Source organism: Pteronotus mesoamericanus, unplaced genomic scaffold (assembly GCF_021234165.1).
Source record: "Pteronotus mesoamericanus isolate MK-2021 breed Mesoamerican mustached bat unplaced genomic scaffold, CSHL_Meso_final contig_74, whole genome shotgun sequence".
Lineage (NCBI taxonomy): Eukaryota > Metazoa > Chordata > Mammalia > Chiroptera > Mormoopidae > Pteronotus > Pteronotus mesoamericanus.
Window position 1 is genome coordinate 32,410,048 of NW_026555247.1, and position 26,780 is coordinate 32,436,827.

General features: G+C 40.3%; 1 protein-coding gene across 2 annotated transcripts in view; it reads left to right on the top strand.

Moving 5' to 3' along the window:
• The window catches only part of WDR7 (WD repeat domain 7), a 287,900-nt gene that overhangs the window by 231,985 nt on the left and 29,135 nt on the right, over window positions 1-26,780 (top strand). For both annotated transcript variants that reach the window (XM_054583717.1, XM_054583718.1), the window contains one exon: window positions 939-1,038. In XM_054583717.1, coding sequence (XP_054439692.1) covers window positions 939-1,038 — 100 coding nt within the window. The remainder of the gene's footprint in view (window positions 1-938; window positions 1,039-26,780) is intronic.

Sequence of the window (26,780 nt, forward strand, 5' to 3'; positions counted from 1 at the left end):
AGAACTAGGTAAGGGGAAGATATATTCAAAACTCTTTGGGGATATAAAATCATACCTTATTTATGTTTCTAATAATTTTTACTCTTACTTTCCCAGGCTCTTGCCATATGGACATGAAATCATTATGACAAAGCATATCAGGAATTCAAATACTCAATCCAGTCATGAAAATTAATCTAGGAAAAAAGAAAAAGAAATAAAAATAACCTCTTATAACCTTCGACTACCCTCCCTAAATCCTTTTTGATACAATACCAAATAAAGCAGTAAATATGCTTATTTATACTACCTGTAGTCACACCTGTCGTTTAGATAAACTGATAAATGTGGAAAATGTAGGGAATTTTCCAGATAGTTTTTTTTCTGGTGGACAATTTTTTAATTTCATTCTAAATTATTGATGTGAACTTAAGCATAACATTTTATGTAGTTTGTATATGATTATTCTGCTAGAAAGTATATTTTACTTCTAAATACTATAATAAACCATGAGAACATAATTACATTGAATATGTAAGCCTTTTCTTCTTTTGTATTTCTGTTCAAATAGAAATATTTGCATAATAGTCACTTTAGCAAAACTTGGTTTTCACATTTAATTATTTTTGTATTTGACCCTTATTTTTATTTCAAAACTCAAGAGTGTGTGTTGTTATGAAGTTGTTTTCCATCAAAAATCATTATTAACAGGCCTACATTGCCTTCTGCATCATTTTTCTTTCAGTTGGTTTTCAGAATTACTAAAATGAAACATTTTTGCAAAATCTCAGTATAGTAAGTATAGATAGACATATTTAAAAATACGTATCAGAGCTGGCTTTAATCTTTGAAAGATTAATCTTTGAAAGGTGTTGCTCTCCACTGTCACGTGCAGGTCATCTCACCTGGTTTTTCTTGTTTGTTTCTTTTGTTTGTTTTTGTTGAAATGTTCGATTCAGGTTCTACATGGTCAGCTATTACGAGCGGAATCACAGGATCGCTGTTGGAGCGCGCAATGGCTCAGTGGCCCTTTACGACATCCGGACTGGAAAATGTCAGGTAAATAAATCATTGTGACTTCCTCTCCGTAAAGTGTGGAAGTTATGGAAAGGAGTGAGAGACTAGCACTTCCCCAGCTGACGTGCTGAGCTGCTGAAACATTATGAATAATGCTAAAGGGATCAATAGTTTAATGAAGGACTCAAAGAATGCAGAGCCCAGGCTAAGGCGGCCCTGCTCACACACACCGTGCGACAAATCTTTTCTTCTTTAAACAAAGTTTTCTGATTTCATTAACTTATTTTCGCCATGTGTTTTCTGAAAAGAAGTTCGGTGGTCCATTAGGATAGTTAATGGCTAAGTAAAATTTTTTTAAGTGGAATGAGATACTTAGCAAAGTTCGAGAAATGAAATCACAGTAGCGTTAAGTGTGTCTCTAAAAAGGAAACCATTGCTCTATTTGAATACAGTATTACTTCATATACTTGTTGAAAGTCTTTTAATGATTTTATAACACTTTATGAAAAAGTCTTGCTCTCTATCTTGATCACTTGATTCTCAACATGGATGGGGTAGGCAGGGCAGGCCTATCCGCCCTTTACAGGTAAGTGAATCAAGGCTCTGAGACTTTAAATCCCTCCATCCGGCGTCACACTCTGAGTTAATAGCAAAACCAGGGCTCAGCTCTGCTGTGAGCCTGGGGAATTTATGATGCTCGTTGATAAAAAGTTCCAAGTCATAACCTCTTGTGTTTCACTGTAGCATTTATCCAACCACATGGATGAATGATAATGTGGGTGAATGATATATTCAACCACATTAGGAATTATATTTAACTATGGTGTATTGATATAGTCAACTGTATTAGGAATTTCCAGAAGAAATGTGAAGAAATTCATTCATAAGGATGCAGCTAAAATTTTAAACTCTTAAATTTAATTAATTCTTCAAAAGCTTCCCTAGCTGCTTCCCATGACATAGTTCTCACAGGTGGGACAGGCATTGGGGGTAAAGGTGTCAGGGGCCAGTCAAGTTTGGAGGCCGCCATTTGAGCGGTTCTCTCTGCAGGCCTTCTCAGAGCCTCTGGTGCGTGAATGTGCGTTTCCTGGGGGCGCACAGCATGTGCACCGCTGGCCGCATTTACTTAACTCTTACATTTTGTTTGTGTTTCCTTTAAGCATTACGTCCCCATTGGTGACCATATTTAAACCACTCTCAATACTTGCTCAAAAATTATGTTACGTGTTGTTTATAATACTCTCTCCTAAGAGAGAGAGAGAGATTCGTGGAAAAGCATTTTCAGGATTTTGTTTTTTCAGGATTTCAGGATTTTGCTTCAGTAAGATAGTTTTTAAAAACTGGAGTACATCATTACTAGCAGACCTGAGAGAAATGAACCACAAGCATCTACAAGGTACAGTAGGAAAATAGAACTAGGGAACCTTTTCAAGCTTCTTGACAGTGGAGGTGTGGACATCATAGAGGACTGTGTCATTGGGCAGGACACGGTTGCCACCAGCAGAGGGAAAATCAGGGCCCTGAGGGCTCAGAGAAATGAGAGGAGCAGCTAAGAATGAACAAGTAAAGGACCATACTCTCCCGACCATGCATTTCTTTGCAGTTTCCTTTCTCCTAAATGGTCTCAGCGAAGATCTTAGTAAAATGCAAAAAAAAAACGAGTAATTTGAATCTCTTATTCTTTTTAATTAAGTTACTTGAGATGCCCTTACCAATCAGACATTTTTAACAGGAATTTGTAATGCCGTTAATATTCCATTTTATCTTCTGCACATGGTTTTAGTGCATTTGGACATTTTAGTGTCCCTGTGATTTTTTTATTCTACCTCAGCCTATTGATTTTGATACCCAACGTTATCATTAGTGCTACATGACTGAATAATCTTTGCCTTCCAGTCCTGTATGAAACTAAAGGTTGCCCTTTTCTCTCATTATTCAGAACCTGGAAACAAGGCTGAATCACTAAAATCAATCTTAACTACTTTGGCAAGTCACCGGTTATATCCAGTGACAATAAGCTCTTAAGTAACAATGATCCTCAATTCTTTTATGGCGTTAGTGTTGTAGTATTTGAAATAAGTGAGACAGCAGTTGAACCAAAATACACAAGTATAGTAGTGTAGTTGACCTGTTCAGAAACTGTGGTTTAGAGGTGAATCAAGAGACTAGGGATTTTGAACCAGAAACACAGTAAAGCAGTTCTTGAGTTAGTGATCGGAGTCAGTTAACAGAGAGAGTGGGGCATATTAACTAGCATGGACAAAAGCATAGATATAAGCCATAAAAAATATAGAAGATAAATTCACTGAGCTTTAGGGGTAGGTTTCCAGTTAGGTGGGAAGATAAGGCATAACCACCTAAGTGGGGAGTCACAGTCGACGGGAAAACTGGCTGCGGCCTGTTCAGGCTGCCGGAGGCTGCGAGGATACCTGAGGCCGGTGGGGGCAGAAAACCACGGCTGAGCGACCACAGGGCCATCACACAGGTTCTCTGCTGTTATTAGGCTGTTGGTAAAGGATAGAAGGGGAAAATTAAATCCTTTGCCTTTCGGCATTGGCTTCTCCCTTTTTAAAAAATCATTTTCTTTTAACCCATTCTTCCTGAAGAATAGGAGATTACACAAAGCCACAGGGCAGATATGCCTATCTGTCTGGAACATGAACTTTGCTCTTGTCGAGGGCTCTCTGACTGTTGCCCAGGCCTGCCTGCCGCCTGTTGTAGCAGGTAAAGTTTTCCTGGAATACAGCCCGGCCAGCTCACGCATGGACTGCCTGTGGGCCTCCCTCGCCACAGTGGCCGAACTGAGTTGTGACTAGCAAAGACCGTACGTGGTCCCCAAAGCCTGGAATTTTACCGTGTAGCCCTTTACAGAGGATGTTTGCTGATCCTTGACATAGATAATTGAGGAGGTAGAGTTAACTAATTTAACTGAGAAGTGATTTACAACAGCGCAGTATATGTATTGGAGATGAATAATTAGACACCCGTGTGTCCTGAATTCCATCTTTACCACTTATTGATTTTATAACCTTGGGGCACTTTCTTAACTTTCTGAGCTGAAGTTTCCTCACTGTAAAATAGGGATAGAAAAAGTGCCTGTTATTTTGAGAATTTAGATGATTTATGTAAAATTGTTAGCACAGGGCCTGCCCAGTAGTTAATACTCAGTAAATGTTGGTTACTATCATACTAAAATGCTCTAGAAAGTCTATTACATCGCAATTACATGACATGAATTTTGGAGCATTTTAAAGATAACACGCGAGCCCTCAGGGTGTCTATGGACTTGCTCACAGGCTAGGCCGCAGCGCAGCACTCGGGAGCAGAAGGCAGGCGGCCTGCCTGGGGCCATGTATGGATGCCGGTGTGAAGGCAGCTCTTGCCTGTGGTGTTAAGCTGAATCTCTGCTGATTATGGAAATGAGAAACTTTGATGCAGTTCGATAGTTAAAATCCTGCTGTGCTGCTGGCCGTGTTTTCACTTGGCAGCCGTTGGCAATTTCAGGGTATACCCGACTCGAATTTTGCTTAATTTAAAAAAAAAAAAAATGAAGTAACACACTATGAAGTGCTTAAATTGTATTGGTAGGCAGTGTTCTTGCTAAGCAGGCTCATTAAGTTCCAGGAATCCTTAGAGCCACAGGTAGGAGTTTGGTTAAATCACTAATGGAAACCCTCCCTGTAGCAATGTTGCCTCTACTTGGGCAGACTTGATACCCTGTCTCTCCCATTTTCCCGTCCTTGCTGAACCGTTCTGAGTGATAAAAGCTGTGGGCTCAGGGCAGAGCTCTCCCGGGCTTGGGTTTCTCCTTCCGAAGTTCGTGCTCTGTCCCTGGGAGGCATCTGATTCACTTCGGTAAACCTAGGCACTTATTTTCTTGCTTTTGACATAGTGTGATATTACAGAAAAAGGCAGCAAAGTACGAGAGAAAGTGTGGCTGATGTCTTACCTAAATGTTAAATTATTAAAAGAACTTCATTATGGAAAATTTCAGTAAGTTCCTTAAAGAACTCATTTTTAAAGCCCCGTATTTTCTACTTCCTGGTGCATAGTAAATGCGCAGTAAAATACACAGTGATCAAATAAAATGCACTGAGTGTTTGGAGTAAAACATAAGAAAACAGAGTATGCCTCAATTATATCAAAAATGTATTTGTAGTTGGGTACAGTTATATTTTGTTATGTCGTAACCGCCTCATCAAAGTGTTGTTTCTCTGTAAGGGATGATGGAATATCTTTTCCAAAACAGCACAGAGGGCCTCTTTCTGATGAGTCATGACAGAGATGCCCGTATTTCTGTAGCAGACCGTGACCAGGCCGGATGATGAAGGCAAAAGTAGAAGCAAAGCTTGATTGTATATATAGAGCTTTGGCCGCTCTAGAGATTGTATATAGAGAGCTAAGGTCCAGCTGTGATCCCTTAAAGGGCAGGAGGTAAATTCTGGAATGCTGACCCGTGCCTCACCCACAGCCTGAAGTGAGGAAAAGCAACGGGCCTGAAGTGCGAGCTTCTCTGGCCTTGCAGCTTCCTTACCGCCTGTGGGATGGGTGCATTGAACTTGAGAGGTGCCTTCCCAAGGAAAGAAGGCGGCCCCAGGGCACTTGGCCCACCTACTTCCCCTTGTCTCCTGAATGTCCTCTGTCCTGCTCCTTCGCGGAGTCAGCACTGCTGAAGCGAAGGCAACCCTGAACTCTGTTCAAACCCATTGGCACCATCTTTAAAGCTTGATTTATCCCGTCATTGTCCAGCCTGGCTTACCTTCGTTTTCCAGCCAGTAAGACTTTTCTGACTGGCCCAGTCACACTGTCATATTCGGGCATCTGCCGAGATACAAACTAATGAGAAAAACAGAAAAACCACAACTGGCTTAAAGCGGATATGAAACATGAGGGAGGTTGCCTTGTTTTCCTCTCCAGCTCCTCTTCCCTCACTCCCATTGGTCCTCGGCTACAAATGCTGAGAATTAGACTTACCAGCTCGTGGGGAACACTCATTGTCGCAGGAGAGATGGAGAAAGGTGGGCGGATAAAGAACATGTTTTGCGGGTCCTGAAATTGCTCGAATGTAGGGTGCAGCGTGTGGGGAGCTATGGGGCAGCCAGTGGTGCAAGAAGCGTTCAAGGGTGACTAAGAGGTTTGAGTCGCGGGCGCCTGGATGGATGGTGGTGCCGTCAGTGACGGCAAGGTGAGCAGGAAGGCGCAGGGACGATGTGAGCACTTAGGTGCAGGACACAAATAATTCGAAGGGCTTATGGTGTCTGTTTGAATAACTATAAAATAATCCAATGCACAGATGTAGAAGAATGCATTCATCAGTCCTCTGTCCATTACATTTAAGCCCTCTCTCCGCTCCGATTCCTCACTATTATATCTAGTGCTACATTGAATAGCCTTCTTTAGGTAACTTGTATGCCTATCTGATTCTTTTTTAGAATAAATTCCTGAATGTGCAGTGCCGGGACAAAAGCCCCGTGCATTTGACTACCCGAATGCTCTGAGATTAGTTACCCACAGTTTAGTGGCTTCATACCCTTCCTGTTATTTCTGTGAATACCAGAATGGCTCTTGAACCGCAATTATTCTCATTTTTAAAAAAAAGTGAAATGCCACAGTTGGTCCGTTTTGCGTCCTGTATTTGTCATTTTAGACACTAGAGTGTTCATTCATTTATTCATGAGTTATCACTTATTTATTAAAAAAATTTAAAAATTATGATGACTCTTTTTTGCACCAGACTCTATATTATATGCAAGTGATCAAAAAATAAATATGGATTGTTCCTGCACTCCAGGAGTTTATAACCTGGCATAGAAGACAGGCAGAAACCCGTAGCTGGAATACTGTGACGGTCCTTCGAGGGCGCTGGGGCAGGGCACAGGAGAGACACTAACCGGCCTTGAGAGGGACCTAGGGAGGACTGTTGGAAGGTACCTCTGAAGGAGGGGACATCCGAAATGAGCCGGTAACAATTAAGAAGTAGACGAAGAAGTGGAAGGGCAAGGGGCATGATTCCAGGCAGAAGGTACAACATCTACAAAGCCCAGAGGAACAAGAAAGCGTAGAGGAAGCATGTTTATCAAAAACTAAGAGATGTTTTCCCAGTATATGTGGGTTCATGTTACAGCAGTTCTCCAGTTAACATTACACTAGGAATTGCACAAATCTTACGTGAGAAACAGTGATTCCCATAGATGAGACACCTCTTATCTGTGACTTAGTAAATACTAAGTCAGCGACATAGATTTTGTGAATAAAGTTACATAGTATGAGCAAGTATTAAAGAAATTACTGAGTGCTGGCATTTTCCATAAATAATATTTTTTAGGAAAAGCAGTGCTTGGCAAGATATAAAAATGTTTCAATGTGGTATTTAAAGCATTCTAATAAACCAGTGTAATTATCTCTAATACATTTAATTCTGGCAAGCACTCTAAAGCTACTACATATCAGAAGAGCTAATACTCAAGACTTAACAGAAATGTCAGCAAACACACCTATATTAATAGAAGTTTGGCAAACAATATGTTCTTCTCTCTAAAAATATCAGATTTTACTCCTAGTTAGGAGGAGCAGGGGACCTCAGGGATCTGGTGGACAGTAAGATTGATGTTATTTTATGGCAGAGTTTTGAAGCTTCGGGCGCAGTTTTCACTGAGCAGAATTCTATAACGCTTACACATCAAGGGCACTTATGCGCTGATTGCAAAAATTGCAGCAAGAATTGACTACAGTACTTAGTCAGACAGTGACATTTTAGACATTTTCTTCCTGCTCTTTTCAGCAGCTGGTTTTATGGCAGGTGCTTCCTATGACATTCTGAAGCAACAACCAGAAATATGGCATCAGGGGTGATAATAAGATGAATGGTTGGAGAAGACAATGGCTTCTTGACACTATGTTGAAGAATTACCTAACAAGCATCCTGTTTTCAAAGTGAAATGCTATTTAGAGAAGAATCTCTAGGAAAAGAAACAGATATCTGGAGCACGGCTGAAATTAGACCATCATTTATTCTGAAAGTTTAAAATATTTTAAAGAATATTTTCTGATGATGTATTTTTCTGATTCAATACCCCATCACTCACTGAGGATTTCTTATCTCCATGTTACACTGTGGATGACAGTATTCAAGGCTTTTACACCAGGGAAAAAAAAATAAATTCTGTAATCGGAAATATATAAGGCAGAGAGTTCTAGCATTTACAAACACAACAGTTATTCCGAGCATTTCCACATCCCGACAAAAGCATGAGATGGACTAATATTTATTATGATTCCCAAAATTCACATTCTATCTACATTCTCAGTGCCATTCAGTTTCCTTCCTAGCCATTCTCTTAAAAAATGAAAGTATAAATGTCTAAATACATATATTTCACATAGATTTAGTCCATAAATTTAGAAAAGAGTAAGTCACAGTACATTGAATTTATTCTGGATTCGCTGGCTTGTAGTCTCTATATTCACTCCTGGTATATAAGGTACTTAGAATGCAACCTGGCATAGTGTTTGTTCAGTGAAAACGAACCGTAAGTACTCTAAAACGTGTAATTAGGACATGAGTCTGTGGTTCGTGACAGGTTCTAAAAAGATGTTGATGGTGATTTAGAGGATATTATTGTCAAAATTTGGTAGTCCTATCTCTAATAGAACGTGGGACGGAACTCAGGTCTAGTGGGGGCGGGGCAGGTAGAGGTACAGGTACCATAAAAGCCCCGGGATCTAGCACAGTCAGCCCCAAAAGTTGATCAGTTAATCCAAAATGTTGCTCAAGTGTGGTATATAAAATAATATATATCTTAACCATTTAATTTTAAAATTATCTTTCTAGGATTTAAATTCTTTTCCATCTCTTGATGTGAGACCAAGGCCTTTTCTTTCTATAATTAGTCCAAGGTTTTCTTTCTAAACTACACCAGCTTCTGTTTTTAGTTAAGTAGATTGAGAAATTAAAGATATTTACAAAGCAGTCTCGGAGTGTATTCCTAGATGGTTATGCTTTGCCCAGTTGTTTACAGTTGCCTCACACCTAATTTCATGCATGTGTATATGTATGCCTTTCTAAAGCTGTCTTCCCATGCTTCATTTAAAATTCTGCATGGCATTTAATGGAATTGTATATATGACTTGCATAACTAGCATAGCCTTGGTCAACCTCAGGTCACAGAGCTCAGTGGGGGCGGGGGGGGCGAGCGGAGAGCAGTAGCCAGGGTCCTGTGAAGCGTGGGCATCCCGCATTCCATGGCCCCAGTCAGGGTATTTTACAGAGAGAACAGAGGGCATTGGTTCCCCGTCAGAGTCGGTAAAGGAGGAGTCTGCCGAGAGAGAGTCTGGTACAGAATCTGTGCAGAGGATACCATCCAGAGGGGCAGAGGGGAAGTTGTCCAAGCAAATACACCCTCTGAGAAAGCCTGCTCTCACGTCTCAATTGACCAAAATTGCATCACATACCCGTTTTTTTTAAACCTGTTGCTGGCAGAGCATGGAATGGTCATGACTGACAAGCTGCGATTCACCCCTGAGAGCAGGGAGTTGGCTTGAGGAAAGGAACGAGCACCCTTCCCCCAGGGAATTTGGCACTGTCTCCCCTGGCAGGTGGTTAGCTGTGACAAAGAGGAGAAGAGGGCTGATGGCCAATTGTCCTGCGCTCACTGTCCCTGGGGACTTGAATCATTGCTAGTCCTCTTCAAACCAGTTTCCTCGCCTGTGAATGGGAATAGTCTTAGGTCTCCTTGATTAATTGAGCTAACATAGGTGAGACATTCAGCTGCGTGCTTTTACATTTTAAGTGCTCAGCAAATGGTAGTGGTGCGTTAACAGTCATCTGTGAAGGTCAGTCCAGTGTTGAGTTTCTAATTTTGAAAGAGAACTTTTTGTCTTGGTCTTTGAATGGAACTCTTACCAACAGGAGACATTTAAACACTCCATAGGCTAATAATAAAGTTGATTTAAATTTATCAGCTTTCCCTGTCAGTCCTAGAGAAAGAGGGACCTAGGCTGGCACAGTGCAGGATATGTCTGCAAGGTTTGGCTCTGGCGCCTCGGGAGACGCCATCCAAGGGGATGGAGCAAGAGAGGATGGTCCTTGATTCCCTGACACTGTCCCTTTTCCCTGCCAGCTCAGCTGTTCTCTGCTCCGGCTTCAGAGCTATGGCAGCCACACTTGAAGACAGGGTAGTTGCTTAGAAACAATTTGCATTTACTCCTTTGAATGCTTAACTTTTAAGCAATTCCGCTCTTCCCACAAGTTCCATCTTACTCTAGAATATGCATTGAGGCAGAAAAGGCATTGAAAACATAGTTACTTTCCAAGGAATGACCAGAATAAGAAAACATCTAGGTAATGGCTACCACACCAAATTAAATCCTACTCTCTCACAGAATCTGAGAGTGGTGCTTTGTAGCAGTGAGAAAGCCCACGCCCTTAAGCCTCTTGTATTTCTCTGGGCGAATGTCCCAGCATATGGCATCGTTGCTGTGTTGCTGTAATTTATGTAAATGTGTTGTCAGAGATGAATTAAAACTTATAGTTGTAAATCTACAAGGACAGAGCTATAACTCACACAGATTTATTACTTGTAGACATGTATATCAAGCCTCTGGAATTACTGCTTCTACTGTAGACAGAGGTTAAAGAAAAAGGTAACAACTTACATGCCATTATACATATCCAGCAGTTTGTCATTCATCAGTAGTGATAGGAATACAGAATACAGTAGGTGGACCGTCCTTCACCCAACACAGTCTAATCAGCAAATTTCAGCAAGGAGGAAAGAAAGACCACCAAGTAAGTAGAATATTCAGTCTTAGACCGACGTGCTTATTTTGTTACCCTCTCTGAGCCTAGGTCTACTGGGTATAAAACTATTTCTCACAAACCTGCTGATACCTGTGTAAATACCCGTTACATAGATGTGCCACCTGTTACACACCTTGAAGCAGCTCCTGCTGGGTTCACGTGCAGCTTCCCTTCCTCTCCACCGCCCCCTTTCTGATGACTTTTCTATTCTTCACATTCCAACAGGAGGGAGCCCCTGCCAGATAAAATCACTAGCAGAAAACGTGCTTACACAAGTCGTCAGTATCTGTTAACCCCTTGCAGCTTCGTCCTTCATCAGGAATTTTCGCCAGTTGCTCTGGTACAACACACAATTCAAGACTGCTCTGTTTCTGGATATCGTTCGCAGCAGGGTAGTGTCTTTTCTCTTGCTGCAGCATCTATTCAAATAATTTCTTAATTTAACAAATGTTAAGTATTTACTGTATACCAGCTACTATGTTGTGCTACACACTAGTGAAATAATTTATTTCTTCTTAATGATCAAGAGGAAACCAATCCTTCCTCCCAAGCCTTAACTGAAAGGAATTTTTAGCTTTTCACTGGATTCACAACTTGCTTTTCCAAGTTGTGAATTGAAATTCCCAGGATATGAGCCACTTTTGTGTTTGGGGAAACTAAGCATTTAGGTTGTCAATACATCCTTAATAAGACACTAAAGAAATTATACACCCAGGAGACTTTGTAGCAGAGCAGCAGGAGACGAGACTGGGGAGGGGGGCTGGTGCGTGGTCACAGAGGCCCTCGCGTCACAAGGAACTTCGATATTATTATTAATGCACTGGCAAACAGTAAGGTTTATAGCAAGCGATTTGATCTGATTTAACTGCTCTGTAGGGAGTGGACTGCAGGAAAACCAGAGTGGAAATGGGAGGACCAGTTACAAGGCTCTTCTACACGCATTCCACACTAGAGATGCCGGCGTTCTAGACTGGTATGGGGGCAGTGAAGACAGAGAGAAATGCACTGATTTGAGGTGAATTTACAGATAAAATTGAACTCGTGCTGCATTTGGTATGGTAACCGAGAAGGAGATGTTGGGAATGATTCATAGGGTTTTGGTTTTAGCAACAGAATAGATGGGGCATATTGGAAGAGGAGCAGATTTGTGGATTGAGTGGTGATGGAAAATTAATCACTTGGTTTGTGGTGTTAATTCTGAGATGCCTAGTGAACATTCATGTGGAACTGTCACATACAGGATGTAGCTACGTACAAGGCTCTAGAGATGAACATTTAGGTATGACTGACACGTTGATATTCGGAGCAGATGGGCCTAGAGTGAGAAGGGAAGCAGGCTGAGACAAAGCCCTAAAAAAGTCACCATTTAGAGACGCGATGGAAGAGAGGCGTGTGGCCAAACGGTGAGAACGGGTGGTTTGGGGGGCATGACGAAAATCGGAAGACCGTGCTGTCTTAGACACTGAAAGAAGAGAGTATCTCGTGGAGGAAATGCTGCTGAAAGATCAGTTAAGGTCAAAAGGAAGAGCAACCCCTCAGATTCGGCAACAGAAGGTCGTCAGCGACCCTGAAACAGCAGTCTCAGGGCAGCCGTGGGAGTAGAAGGCTGGCGGCGGAGGCCTGTGCGGGCCGCCCTTCCAGGGAGCATGGCTGGGAGCCTCCAAAAAGAGGGAGCTGGGGCCACCGCGGCCCCGAGAGGGTGCTGCCTTTCAACATACGTATATTCAAGGCGCTACAGAACATTGGACCTGCGAAGGAGAACCCTCGGCCCATGGTTTACCAAAGTCAGGTGTAGCGGAAGGGAAAGGTCCGAAACAGATATCGAAGATACTGTTTTGGATTGGGTATGAAGAAGGCACTCCTGCATGTTGTTTGTCTACTGCTGTGTTTACACTGTTATTCTGAGCCATTTTAATAGAAACTCAATGCAAACCCCAAATGTTCAAGTGGCAGCATATGCTAGTGAGGGTAACAAAAGGACCATGAAGACAGACCTTTGGAATCACAGACGAAGATGAAAAGCTACAGGTCATTTGTCCAGGGGGTTCAAAAACATTTATTCCTTTGAAAATGGGTGGATTGCAAAGACACTCAGATCTGAGTATTCTTAAAGGAAATTACTCCACAGTCCTGTACTTCCAAAATTAAAGGGTGTATCTTTTTTGCCAAGGATGGGTCATTATTTGGATATACATTTATCAAATATATGTATATTTGATAGAAATATACCATGGCCAAATCATCCTTTTCATGTTAGCAAGAAAGAGTTATCAGTTTCAAAGGACACAATTTTTAGAGCCTTTCCCTAATTTTCTCTAAAAAAGAAAGAGGTGGGTTCTATTTGCATTTCTGAATTTCAACCAGGGTAAAGCAAGTGGCCCCACAGGTTTGCAGTATTTCCCTAGGGTTTGGCCATGTCACTGAAGAAAGAGCTCCACTCTGATTTTCCACTCTTTCCATAAAGCAAATAGAGAGCTGTTTACAACAGCCTTTGTCTGGCTTTGGCATTGATTTTAAATCACCTGGATTGATCATGTGGTTATGGGACTTTAAAAATCCCACCAAACACCAAAGCCTCTAAACACAATTAGAATTGAGGGGTTTTTAATCTGCTGGCATTATGTCCGTAGGAGTACATTTTAAATTATCCTTAACTTCTGTTCATGTTTGGTGGGGGGTGGGGGGGGAAGCTCTACCCTAATTAGTGTGTAGTGTCTGGGGTTTTGCAGATGCTCTCTCCAGGCACGCAGAAATGTTCCTCATTTTCAAAACGAGGAAGCACCTAAAATCTCTGTCCGCCTTTGAGTGTTTCACTGCCTGGGCAGTTTCCTTGGCCAATAAGAGAAAAGGATGCAAATGAGCCAGCTGTCAGGTCACACACTCCTCGGTCACAGGACAACAGCAGGACTTAGGCAAGCTGATTGCAACCAGATCTGACAAAGAGGTGGAAGGGCTGAAATTAAATAGGTCAACACAAATTCTTTAATAATCGGAAGAAGTGAAGGGACAACGAGGGATCCCATAGGAAAAGTGCTTTTTGAAGACTGCTGATACTACTGCTTTTCTTCTCAGATTTCCCATCATCAGTGGCATCTGAGTCTGAGTCCTCTGCTTTGATGATGCAACAGCTCCTATTTTTCACTAATTATGCTTTAAATTATTTCTACGAGATTCGTGTTTTAACAAAGTAAATGTAAAGAAAGGTTCAAACTACTCTTAAGAAGCTGACTTTCCTTTCTTAAAGGCAGGCATTTTTCTAAGACTGGCTACAGTACTTAAATTGTGTTATCATGGTGACTAGATAAAGTGATAAAACTTTTCAAAAATGGAGACCTGCTTTAACCTTAGTGAACCAACCTACTAGGCATAAATGTAGAGTGCAGAATAGACCATTTATATACAGTTTCTCTCCTAGCTAGAGACTAACTTTGCTTATGTCAGACTTCAATAATTACACACACACACAGGAGTAAACGCCCGTGTAAAAAAAAAATAGGAAAACATAGTAAGCACCAACAAAGGAATTGTTTTTGAATTCATATTCTTTCCAGTTAAAAAAACATGTCCCCACAATAACAGTTTTGGAGGATTCTTAATGGTAGTGAGTTATGAAACAATACAGTACTGTTTTTCTTAAAACCTACAAATAATTGTTAGGGAATAAGAGAAAAAAGAAAGTCCTTGTCAATAGGCTGAAAAAATAAATAACATTCTTTTAATGTGCCATTAAAATCCTGTAAAAGGTCAGTGCTTTGTTTCCTAAATTCACTCACAAGGCATTTTATACAATTGTATTTTTTTCTTTTTTTGAATATGCCTTTGATACTGTAACAATAGGAACGTATCACAGTCCTTCCTCTACCAGTATGTTGGAGGGATGTTTACAGCATTTCCTCCTTGAGCTAGTGCACATTTTAATGCATTTAGATGTTATTTTATCTATTTGGAAAAATAAGCAATAAACCTCAAAATGTTTTTTCACTATTCTTTTCTTCTGGCAGCACATTTTCTTCATTTTTCAAGAAAGATGGCTTTCCATATAACTTAAAAACAACACCTACTGATTAACAGAATGATGGATGTGATGAATCATCTCTTTTTTGAGAAATAATAAATCAACATATTTCCACCCATAAACTTTTACTGAAAAACGTGAAATATTAGCATCATATTTTTAACAAGGTGTCAGAGACAAAAACTGTTGACAGAATGTTGCCCTTCTAACCAGTAGAATGCATTAAAATTTACATTCTGTTTTTGGAAAAAATGTAAAGTAATTCAAATATAACTTACAATTTCCTAAATTTAGTACGGTTTTACTTTTTGCTTATTCCTCTACTGATAAGTAAGCCTGGACATGATCGGCTTGTGGATTATCATTATTAGATCCCAAAGTTAAAAAATAAAACCTCCTGATTCAGAATTTTTTACTCAGAAAACTTGTGGTTATATTTAGGTGACTTTTTTTTTTTCTTGCTCTGGTTTCATTCTTAGCCAGACTTTGTAATGAATCCTGTTTGGATTTTTGGGAGGCCTTCTTGCAGGGTGAATCTGTGATTACATTAAAGGTTAGTTGGTTGTTAGCTGCGCAGCAAGTTTGCTTTCTTTCCATTTGGGGGTGTCTTCCCAGAGTGGCTGTGTTGTGGGAAGCGGAGCAGAGCAGTGTCCTTCCCCGGCTGTATTGATTCGCCCTTCAGCAATGTGCAGTGCGGAGAGGACCTCGGGCCTTGGTGTCGATTATCTACACAGTGTCTCTGGGAGCGTTATTGACCCATTGCCGCTGACTGCCGGTGGCTCTTGATTTTTCACACCGTCTCCATGACACTCATAATAAAACATACTATCTTCTTGCTACCCAGCCCTGCAAGCCAACCAATTCGGCCTTAGACCGCTGCAGTGTTTCTGGAGCACATTTATTGTATGTGGGGTGAAGTGTTGTAGCAATTTCAGGAGTCTGTCTTGTGTAGTTTTAATAGCTACCTCTACAGCAAGATTCCACACACATTATTGCATTTTTATTCTCTTTAAAAAGCCAGCCCTCCCTTTGCATATATTGTTAATATGAAATGTTGCATTGTGACTATAAACTAATTTTAAAACATTGGAAAAATGAAAAGGATATTCCGTATTACCATTAGGCTTGACATGATACTTTAATACTCATTTTAAAAACTAAATATCAAAATGTCACAAGGATTATGCTGTGAGTTGTTACTACAGTGAATGATGGATTTTTGAAGTTTCTGATTGTATTTGATTAACATGTTTTTACTTTCCTATTATCAAAAAGTCCTCCATTATACATTTTAACATCTGATAGGGCATCAAGTTATAGGAAACTATGTAAAACCTTTCTTCTCAGTTATTTTGGGAGAATTTTTTCAATTTAACTGTAATTATTGGAAAATGGATTTCTTTGAGCATAGGTCTTTTTGTTTTGTATTAGAGGTTTTACATATTTTAATACTCAATTATTTTCATTTTTATTTCCTGTATAGTTCCCAATCCAAAATTAGCTTTAATGTCTTTGTGCCAAAGTGTTGATTTGTGGTGTAGTGCAGAAAGAGCTCAGAGATTCTGAGAAACAACCTTTGATTTTGTTGGTACAGAGAGAATAAAATGTATGTTTCTTAGAGGTACTTTACATGTTTTAACTCACTGTCAGTACTATCACTAGTGCAAATGATAAAATAGGTCAAGAGAGAGCAGCGACTCTATTCTTGACAGAAGTGTCTGGACATTTTTATAGAAAAAATAAGCCAAAGCTTATTCCTCTAACTGAGTCACAGTTATCAGGTATTGCAAAGGTTGCCAGTTAGGTTAGTGTTGTCAATTACTTTTCGTTGACATTATCTTAGAGTATTTTCATTAGTCAGTGCAAACAAATTTCTTTAACAAACCTGTTTTCAAAAAATGCAGATTGGGGAATTATATAAAGCTTATTTCTACTTACTAGTATGTGTCTGGCTTCATGAACTCCATGAACTAGGGTCTGTTTCAAAAATGTTCGCTATGACGCCAGTGTCAGTATGCCCAGATTTTTAGAAGCTCACCACTGAAAGATGTTAGTAGTTTGACAGCTTATATCAGTGAGCTTGGCCATTTAATTTTTTAACACTTTGAAATCATAATTTATGTGTCAGTTGGTGGGTTTAGTTTTTGTGTATTCTTGTTTTATCCGATTTTAGTAGGTAGGTTTTATGTTTCAAGGATACGTGGTTTTCAAAATGTATGTTTTTTAAAATATTACATTGTCATAAAATAAGAATTTTTAATTAACGTTTTTAGCAAGTACTGCTTGTGGCTTGTAGGGGGCACATAGCACAGCCTCATAGATTTGTACAAAACCCCAAGCGACAAAATTGTCTCCAATTCAAGCCTACTTGTGTCTCAGCTGATTTATTTTGGGTTTTTGCCCACTTAATGTAATTAGAACCCACTGACAGAAAAATCAGGAAAAGATCCCCTTTTGCACCCCTCCAAATTAATGTTGTTCATTCTCCTCCACATGTCTACATGCCACCCCTCACCAAGTTTTAGAACACGTGTGAGGAGAGTAGATGCAGTAAAACCTCTGTAGCTCTCAAGCAGAGGCCTCTCCCAAATCTAGGTTCACAGGCTTAGGCAGCGTTTCATTTGCCTCTCGGGGAACGGCCAGGGTACGCCTGCCCCACTGTTAGGCCAGCATCGGTGGATTTCATACCTTTCCACAGTGTGTCCGGTTTGAATGGTCTGTGTAGAGTCAGATACCAAGTTCACTATCAGCCAGATTCACAGTGGTTTTGAGCCCTCCCACCTGGTGGTTTTTGATAGCATGAGGTTTGTATTCCACTTAAGCCTAAGTATTTCAGTGTGTCTTTGGACATTCAGAACCACTTTCAAGTGCATAAGGCTTCCTCTAACTGAGTCATAGTTATCAGGTATTGCAAAGGTTAAGCCTTATCATCTGCACCAAAAAAAAAAAAAAAAAAAGGTGAGGTTTCATCAAAAACTTCCATCCTCACAACCTTTCGACCACAGTTTGATGATGATTATTGATTATTTCACAGCCTTTCACTCCCGCTCTGCCGCTGCGGCCAACCCTGATGTACAGATAGGGCTGCAGTCCGGCTAAAATAAGACTCCATCTTGATAATGGACTGAGATGAGATACTGTTATTTGATAAAGATAATTGATGTTTCACAGTGAATTGGAAAGCAGCTCAAGTGCACTGTACGTGGAGCTATATTCCATCCACAAACATGGCAGTTGTTTATAAAAATAGAACAAAAGAACTAAAGATAATATTCGAACATGGCTGTTAAGAGCATTTGGTGCTGTGATTTTTTTTTTCATGTTTGATTATTTTAAGTTCTAGTGGAAAAAATAAGGGCATATCATGTCATTTTTCCTTTTTGGTTTCAGGTTAGTTTGTTAAAATCTTACATGGCGTGGGTGTTATTGATCAGCTCTCTGCCAGACTCACTGCCTAAATTCTGTGTTCGGATTATGATGAATTACTGTCATGCATAAACTGGGTATCTTAGGTCAGTTAAATTCCATGTTATCATTAATCTCTGCAACATTTTACATACTATATGAAAACACAATTTAAATTATTGATCGTAAGCATCATACCTCATGGCAAATGCAATTCAGATAATCTGTGAATGCAGGTTGGGTTTCTCCTCATTTATTATTAAGGGATCTCTCTAAAAATAACATGTAACTCACTGTATGTGTTTGTTCACGATTCCTTCAGCCACCGGGTTTAAGTTGATTAAGGTATCATTCATCTTAGGTACAGTTCATCCAATTTCTTTTAGTCTTATCACCTTCATAACCCCTAATTAAGCAATAAGGCTTGACAGGGGGTATGGTTATCATGAGATAATGACACCCCAAGTGTGTTGTGAGGCGCAAGGCTCAGCTGAGCGCTTCTAAACCTCTAGGGGGGTGATTATCTCATGATAAACATGCCACGTTGCCGCTCATTGATACCATTGTTGCATACGCACGAACTAGAGTTGGGGTAAAATTGACATTTCCTCGTCCACCTTTTTACCCATCCAAATTGTTGATTTCATAAAACTTACGGATTCAGGTCTCAGACTCATAAGCCAAAATTGGAACCCATAGTCTTCCATTTTATTGTTTAAACAGTATCAGTCAACTTGCCACGTACATCTTTGAACAAAATATAGATTTACTTTTTTCTTAAGGTAAAGTTTCTAGAGAAGAAAGGCCTCATGGAAAGCAAGTATATTTTTTATTGTCATAATTTTGCAGCAGTTGGTGGACCCCACTTCAATGAACAGTAAAAAATCAGGCATTCCTGTAGGCCCGGTAGAACTGTGCATGTGCTTACATGCAAATGAAGTGATTCAAGAGTTGAAAGTTCTGTAAGAAGTATTAATTGAATTCTGGGTTTGAAAAATACCTTTTAGCTTATCATTTGTCACTATCACAGTGAGAAATAGACCAGTGCTAGGGGAGGAGAAAATATTACTTTTGTCACTATATTTTAATTCATATTTCTTGTGAACTGATAATATTTCAAGGCAGAATACATTTTATATGCTTGTATAGGGTCTAATTTGGTATAGCATGTATATGTATTGTTATAAAAATAACTTGAATACTTTCATGGTTAACTTTCAAATATTTTTAGTATGTATTTAAATTAATCATGTCTTTTAAAGCAAAAATATTCACTAGAACTGTCTGTGATGAAGAAAATGTTCAGAATCTATGTTTTCCAATATGATAACCACTAGCCACAGATGGCTAATGAGATTGTATTTTTAATTTTATTTCATTTTAATTAATTTGAATTTAAATAGCTGCATTTGGCTAATGGCTAACATAATGGTGATAGCATAGTTCTAAAGGGAAAAAAAAAAGATATCCTTGAAAGTTAATCTTTCTTGAGCACCTCTTGCACAATTACTGAGAAATGAATGACTTTGTGGCTCAACAGAGTATTTTCCAAGTAATTAGTCTATGTCAGCAATTTTCAAACAATATGCCAGGCACATTGATGTGTCACAAGAATTTTTAAAACATGCAGTACCTGACTATTTAGTCAGGGGTGCTGACCACTTCTCCCTTAGATTGTCAATTTTTTTTTTTAAAGGCAAAAGCCAATACAACAATAGCCATCCAATGTAAATGAATCAAAGTTATGCCTCTATCTTTTCTTGTCAGATCGGCAAAAAATATTTTTTGGTGTGCCTCAGTACTTTAGTAATTAGTTTATGTGTGCCGTAAGATAAAAAAGGTTGAAGATCGCTGGACTAGTGAGAAAGAAACCTTTTTTAGGTGTGGCCATCAGAGGATCAGAGGAGCTGATCTGTGGACCAAATGCGCATTGAGAAATCCTTTTTCTTTTCTAGCTCCTAGTGAGAACCACCACACTCCAGCACCTTATATTGAATTCGAAACAGGTTATTCTTCTTAAAAAGGGGGTCGGGGGCTGTTTTAAAATAAAAGAGCCTACAGATAAGATTATATGATCTGTAACCTTTCCTTTAAAATAGTATGAGAAAGGGAAAGGAAAATGGGCTTGTAGATGAAGCAGAATTGACCATGAATCGGTAGTTTTGAAGCTGGGTGAAGGGTACACAGAGATTCATTATGCTATTCTGTCTGCTTTTGTACATGTTGAAAATTTCTATGATAATTTTTAAGTCCAAGTTAATGTAAATACTGAGCTAATATAAATATTAATATCACTCCCAATAATACCTATGAGATAAAATTTACTTTTATCATAGTTATTTTACTTTAAACTCCTATTTCACCAACCCCTTCTCTCACCAGGCTTCCCTGCAGTCTCTGTGCTTAGGCCATGCTAGCTCTTTATTTATTATTATTATCATTACTATTGTTAATTCTACTCTTTCCTTTTCTCACACCCCAGGACCTCTGCTCATGCAGTTTTCTCATTCAAAGCCTCTCTTTTTCTACCCCACATATCCTGTCTTCCTCCTTCACTTACATTAACTACCATCCTTACTTGTTTCTAAACCCACCATCATTTACCACCTCCTGCCTCCCTGGTACATCAAGCTGTACTCGCACTGGGGAGGACTAGACTGACACCCGTTCAGTTCAGGACCCTTCCAGAGGTCTTGTTGTTCACCTCCTGTTCTCTTGAGATTAGCGTAAAGACACTTGCCTTTCTCAGCTTTGGATACAACACAGACAGATTGTACCACCTCTCACTTGCCACCCTAGTCCTCCTCCTTTGTTTTATAAATAGTGCAAGAGAAACTGGTCCAGTGAGATTTGGATTAACCTTGAGTGTGGTGAAGGACGATAGTATAGGAGAGAGTGTCTGCTCTGCTGTGAGAGAGGGGTAAGAACTCTCAAACCTTAGGCATCACGTGCACCAAACAAAGAAAGTTTGTGGACCACCCGAGGCCTGTAGGCAGCTTATAGATATGTATAGAAACATGAGTGGTTAAGAAAAGGAAGTGTATTTCTGTTGAATTCTTAGTATCTTATACTTCTATTTAAAATATGGTTTATTGGCCATAACCCAAGATATTTAAAATGTAAGCCTTACAATGTGGTCCCAGAAATCTCTAAGAGTAACAAAATATTAGTGGAGAGAGAGAATCCACCTCTTTCTATTCAGTTTCTCATTATGAGTTCATGGGTAATTTATAAAATGTTCAGACTGTTGTTGCCTTTCAAAATGTACCTTGTATTATTATTTATATGTAAATATCTTTTTCCAGAATTTTAACATTCTTCATTTCTTCTTCAAGTCAGTCAATCACATTAACCAATTAAAATTGAGGACATGAGCCCTGCTCAGTGTAAAGTAACCTCAAGCCCATGTTGTTTAATTTCATAAAGCACTCCTAATGAAAAAGGATAATTCGGCTAATCAAATAGCAACTTCCTTTTTCCTTACCTATCTTGATTAAGGCTGCTGGTCTTCTGAAGTCACTCCTTCAGCCTCCGAGTCCATCCCAAGCTGTCACGTGTCCCTGGCGAAATACATTACCGTGAATGCTTTCACGTAGGGGATCTGGGGGTGCCTCCTTCTCTGTGGAGCTCGCAGCACTGCACAGCAACTCAGCATTTTGTAAATTAAAGTCTGTCTGCAGGAAGAAACTGTAGACCAGCTTTATAAAGGCGAAGTTGTCAATGTGGAATGTTTCTTAAACTAAGGTATCTCAAAATGATAGAACCGGCATCAAGGCAAGTATGACATTGTGAGACCTTTCCACACAGATTATTCCCCAAAAAAGTGAATTGTCTTTTGCTAATTTTAAAATTAAAATTGAAGCTTGAGTTTGTCCACAAGTAGAAAATAATACGTATCTAACAACAGAGCATACTAACTAACAGTAGAGCGTGCTAACTAATAGCTCGGAGAAGAGCTTAATGAAGGGTATAAATGAAAAGTTTTATGGTCAGGGCCGTAGGGAGCCTGTGATGATAATGGAGGACTGTTCCAAGGAATAGGTAGCCATTATTTTGAAAAGCAATGGGATGAATGTAAACACAGTCAAATGAAGGCGTGTGGACCAGACTTTCCCTAGCCGCATTGTCTTTCCTGCTCCTGCTCTGTGACTTCTCAAGGCCGATATAAACTCTTCCCAACTACTTCGGAGAGTTAGGAGTTCAGGGATAGGACTGTAAAGAGAACCTGTAGCCTGCACTCGTGTGAATTTTTTACTAAGAGGCACACCCCAGCTCTGAGTAGCTATTTGCCCTTCATATGGAGCTTGAATGAGAAGGAAAAATGACCTAGTCTTTCCTAAAAATATATACCTTTCCAACTCAAATCTATTACTACAAATTGTAGTAATGTTGCAGGTAGTTGACTACATATGAAATCTATATTTCCATATGTGACAAATAGGTCGAATGTAATAGAGTACTTTGGGGGAAAAAAGGAGGCTCTTAGTAGGCTAATAAACTGACCCCTGAAGAAGGAAAGTAGAAAAGCCTCTTAAGTTATTTGGGAAATACTCAAATTGTTTAGATTTTTATCTGTAAGCCTAAGAAATTATATTTGATAGCGAGAATTTGGAATTCAGAAAAGAACACTTTTTCTCAGGTTTCTACCAAATAACTTAGCTCTCAAATACCAGTTTGGCATATGGATGCCAAGGTTGACAGAGTAATCAATTTAATTTTTTCTTTTATTTTTCTTTGGAATGATGCCATTTGCTATAATGAGATGGGGCTGCCTGGAAAAATAGAAAACTTGCTGACCAGTCTGTGAAGCCACATTCTGTGATTTTAAAGTTTTATTATCGTAAAAAGTGTGACGTCGTGTCTAGGGTAAAGGCTCTTAAAAAAATTGAATTTGCATCAAAAGAAATGCAGAAATGTATCTCATTTACCTCCGTCTCCCTGGATAGGCATTTTCAGCTTTTAACTCCCTAAATGCTCCATGTTAAGTGTGTTGGCAAAGCACTTTTGTTCAGGCTGTAAAAAGGAGCTTCTGTCTAGGGAAGACAGTGGGATGTGGGGGTGGTGTGTTTTTTCTCTCCCCCCTAATTTATAGGAAACCCTTTCACAGGAAGGGTATTTTCCTGTAAAGTGATCAGTCATCTCCCAGGATAATCTTCACATTCCTGGATACGTACTTGGTGGTGATCAGGCAGATAAATTGCTGTCAGTCACTTGTATGGCAGTCTCTTAGGGAAACAGACTCTTCCTTACTAGTATGTCATTGATTTCACATTTTTGTTTATTAAAACGGAACCAGTGTGATTGCTCATCCATTACTACAAAGGGGGCAATTTTTTCTGCAGTCTTCGGGAGCTCCGTAGGCTCAAGTGGGAGTCCTTGGAAACTTAAGACTTTTCTAAGTTCCTTCTTTTTCAACTCTTCTGCTAATTTTTGATCATTAAAAGTGGATTGTAAGCAGGCTTTTACCAAACTGACCACATGCTAGACGGTATTAAATTTCTAACAGGTCACTAGTAATTTACTAATTTATTCAACAAATCTGTCAGGAAGCAATGATACATTACTCAGAGGAATTCAATTCCCAAAGTACTAAAATTTAAATTGCCGAAACAATTTAGGTTTTTTCGCTGCATGTCAAATATTTGGTCTGTTGAAATAATAGAAGCTAAAGTATAAGAGACAAAGCACTTTCTTTTGAAATTCAGACTTCTAGATTTTCTGAGCCTGGACTAACGCTAAGGATGTTGAATTCCGAAGGCGATGACCGCAGCAACTCAGCACTTTGTAAATTAAAGTCTGTCTGCAGGAAGAAACTGTAGACCATCTTTATAAAGGCGAAGTACCTGCAGCTCAGTACCTGCCTGCAGCTGCAGGGTGAAGGAGGGTAGCGCAGGACCAGGAGGAAGCCGCCCTAGGTAAAATCCTGCTCGCTTCCTTAGCAACACACATTCTACTAGAACTCAGTGGATGTTTCCCCTTCAAAATGGTTATTTCCTGGCAAAAACAAGGTTAAGGACATAAAATTTGTGGCTGTTTAAAGCACGGTGTAAGGGATTACAGAATGTTTAGCATTTATTTCTTGTCGGGGGGAGAGTGGGCTGCTGTCCAGGACGGCCTCCTACTAGGACTAGATCTACCACGCGCTAAAACTGCGTACCAAGCCAAACTCATCCTGTCCACAGTAAACACCTGGGATTACCTGAAATTCCAGCTTTCTTCAAAGTCACGTGCACATTGTCTGTTTCTCAACCATGCCTAGCTCTTCCTGAACGCAGAGATTTGCTCTTCTTTCATCCCCTGCCTCCAGTTGTCCACCTCGAACTCTTCAAGTGCAGTCTTTTATGCCAGAAAGTGTCACAGAGTTATTTCACTTGAGGGTTCCTGAGAGCCACTCGGAGGCTTCCAGTTTCTGACAGCCCCCGCCCCGCCCCCCTGTCTGTACTCAACGCCCAGCTTGCGTCACAGCATCGGCTGGTTGAGCTGGGTAGTGGGAACACAGCCGTGGTTCCATTCCCAGGACGTCACCAGGGAGCTAGACCCAGGTCTGCGCGAGGGAGTGTTCTGTCCCTTGAGCCCCACGGAGAAGCTGAGGCCTCCAGGGCAGGCCGGGAGCCTGAACACATGCGGGGAGGCCAGGCTTTTGCTGCTGTTGGCTCTTGCTGACTTCAGACCAAACACCGGAGCAGGCAGCTGAGAGGGCTGTGGCGAGGGATTGGAGCATCAGCATCTCCCCCTATTTCAAGTGAGCCCAAAAGTGTCTAATAAGAGGCTGACTGTGATTCCCTCCCACTCACATTCATTCGCCCATGTTTCCCCAGCTGTCCAAAGGTAGAGCGTTCCTATGAAACCTTTCCAAGCCAGAACGGTGTATAAAGGGACAAAACAGTTACCATTAATTTATATGGAAAAAATTTTGAGCTCTCCCAGATCCGAAAGTCAGTGCATGTACTATGTCTTTATTTTGTTCACTGCAACTGAAACACTTAATTACTTTCTGTTTTTCATGAAGGGCAGCACCCTTACGAGCTCTCTTAGGCTTTTCTGGTACGTTAGGACACATCTTGCTAACGGACGCACAGACTAAATCGACATAAAACACAGATGCTCACAGACACAGTTCAAAGCCATGGCGGCTGGAAGCTGAGACCCTGAGTGCAGGTCCAGGGGAGGAACTTGGCGGGGCGTCCCCGCTGCTATGGGTGCACTGCCGGGACCGGGGCTCCCTGCAAAATCCTGTTGTGATTTCTCCCCATTTCCAAACTCCAGTCCTAATGTAGGTCTTTCTTAAAAGCGAGGCGGTGTAAAGCAAACTTCGGAGAAGTGAGAGAACATGCGTTATTTTTTGTAGCCCGTGGAATCTGTTTCTGCTCTGAAGGAGCTGGTAGCCAGGCGTCTGTGCCGCAGGAGAGCTCGTCACTAATCTTTGTTTCTTTATCCTTCAGGTGAACCAAGCTAAACCAAAAGGTGAGACATCTCTGTGCATATACCTAGAGACAGAGAAATAGGGTTTCTCCTGGATCCTGGGGCTTTTACACAGACTTCTTACAAAATAATTCACACACTACTGAAAGCATTTAAAAATTAAATTTTCAGAAAGGAAGGGAAAATGCTAGTATGACCAAAGTTACCAGAGAGATGAAATTCCTTAATCTGGAAGTGAAGTTTATAGCAGTTTTGACAAATAAATGCAACCCAAAAAAGGGAGGTTGGGACGTAAATGAAATGAGGCTAACATGATAGATTGGGGAAATCATGCAGAATTAGATGATGCCTGGGAAAAATGTGATTTTTTCCTCCAATTTTGGGGCAGTTGGTCCAGTAGGGAGGATTACCTGCAAGGGAGTTAGAGACGGCCAGAACTGTTGGGGGCCAGAGGAGCGGCGGGGGGCGGGGGGGGGGCACGGGAAACCGCCTCATCTCTTCTGCTCCGTGGACCGGTACAGCACAGGGCTTTGGCGCTGCGGCTTCCACAAGCCACAGCTGTTCTGCAGGCTCTGTGTTCTGCATTCGTTTTAGCCTGCCATGGGCTCAGAAGCATTTAAAACCTTTTCTAAAGCTTTTTTAGTATTTCACTGGAGACGTAAAAAAGAGCATATGATGTTCTGTAAAAATTACCCGCAAAGAGCCTGAAAAAGAATAAACTGGATTTTTTTTTCCATACCTAATACAGAAGGAATCACATTTCTTAACCAGAAACAGTTTCATGTGAGTTTAATATTAGTGAAAGCTATGGTATGTAAATCTTTAATTGCCCGAGAGTTGTATAGTTAATGTGACTTTCATGAAACTGTAAAAAAAAAAAAATCAGATTAAAAACAAACTTGGATTAAACAAGGAATTGTTCAGAGGAGAGGAAGCAATTACTTTTCAGAAACAATATATATCCTTCTCCATGGTCTCTGGCAGAGTGTTTTCAAGTATGATTTGATCAATAACCTCACAGTAGTGGCAGATATAGAAAAGAATAAATGTTTATCACACTTGTAAACATCTAAGGCAAAGCTGAAGTATTTGCTGGGAAGACAACATACATTCTTGAATTTCCCCATGGATCAGACCTGAGAG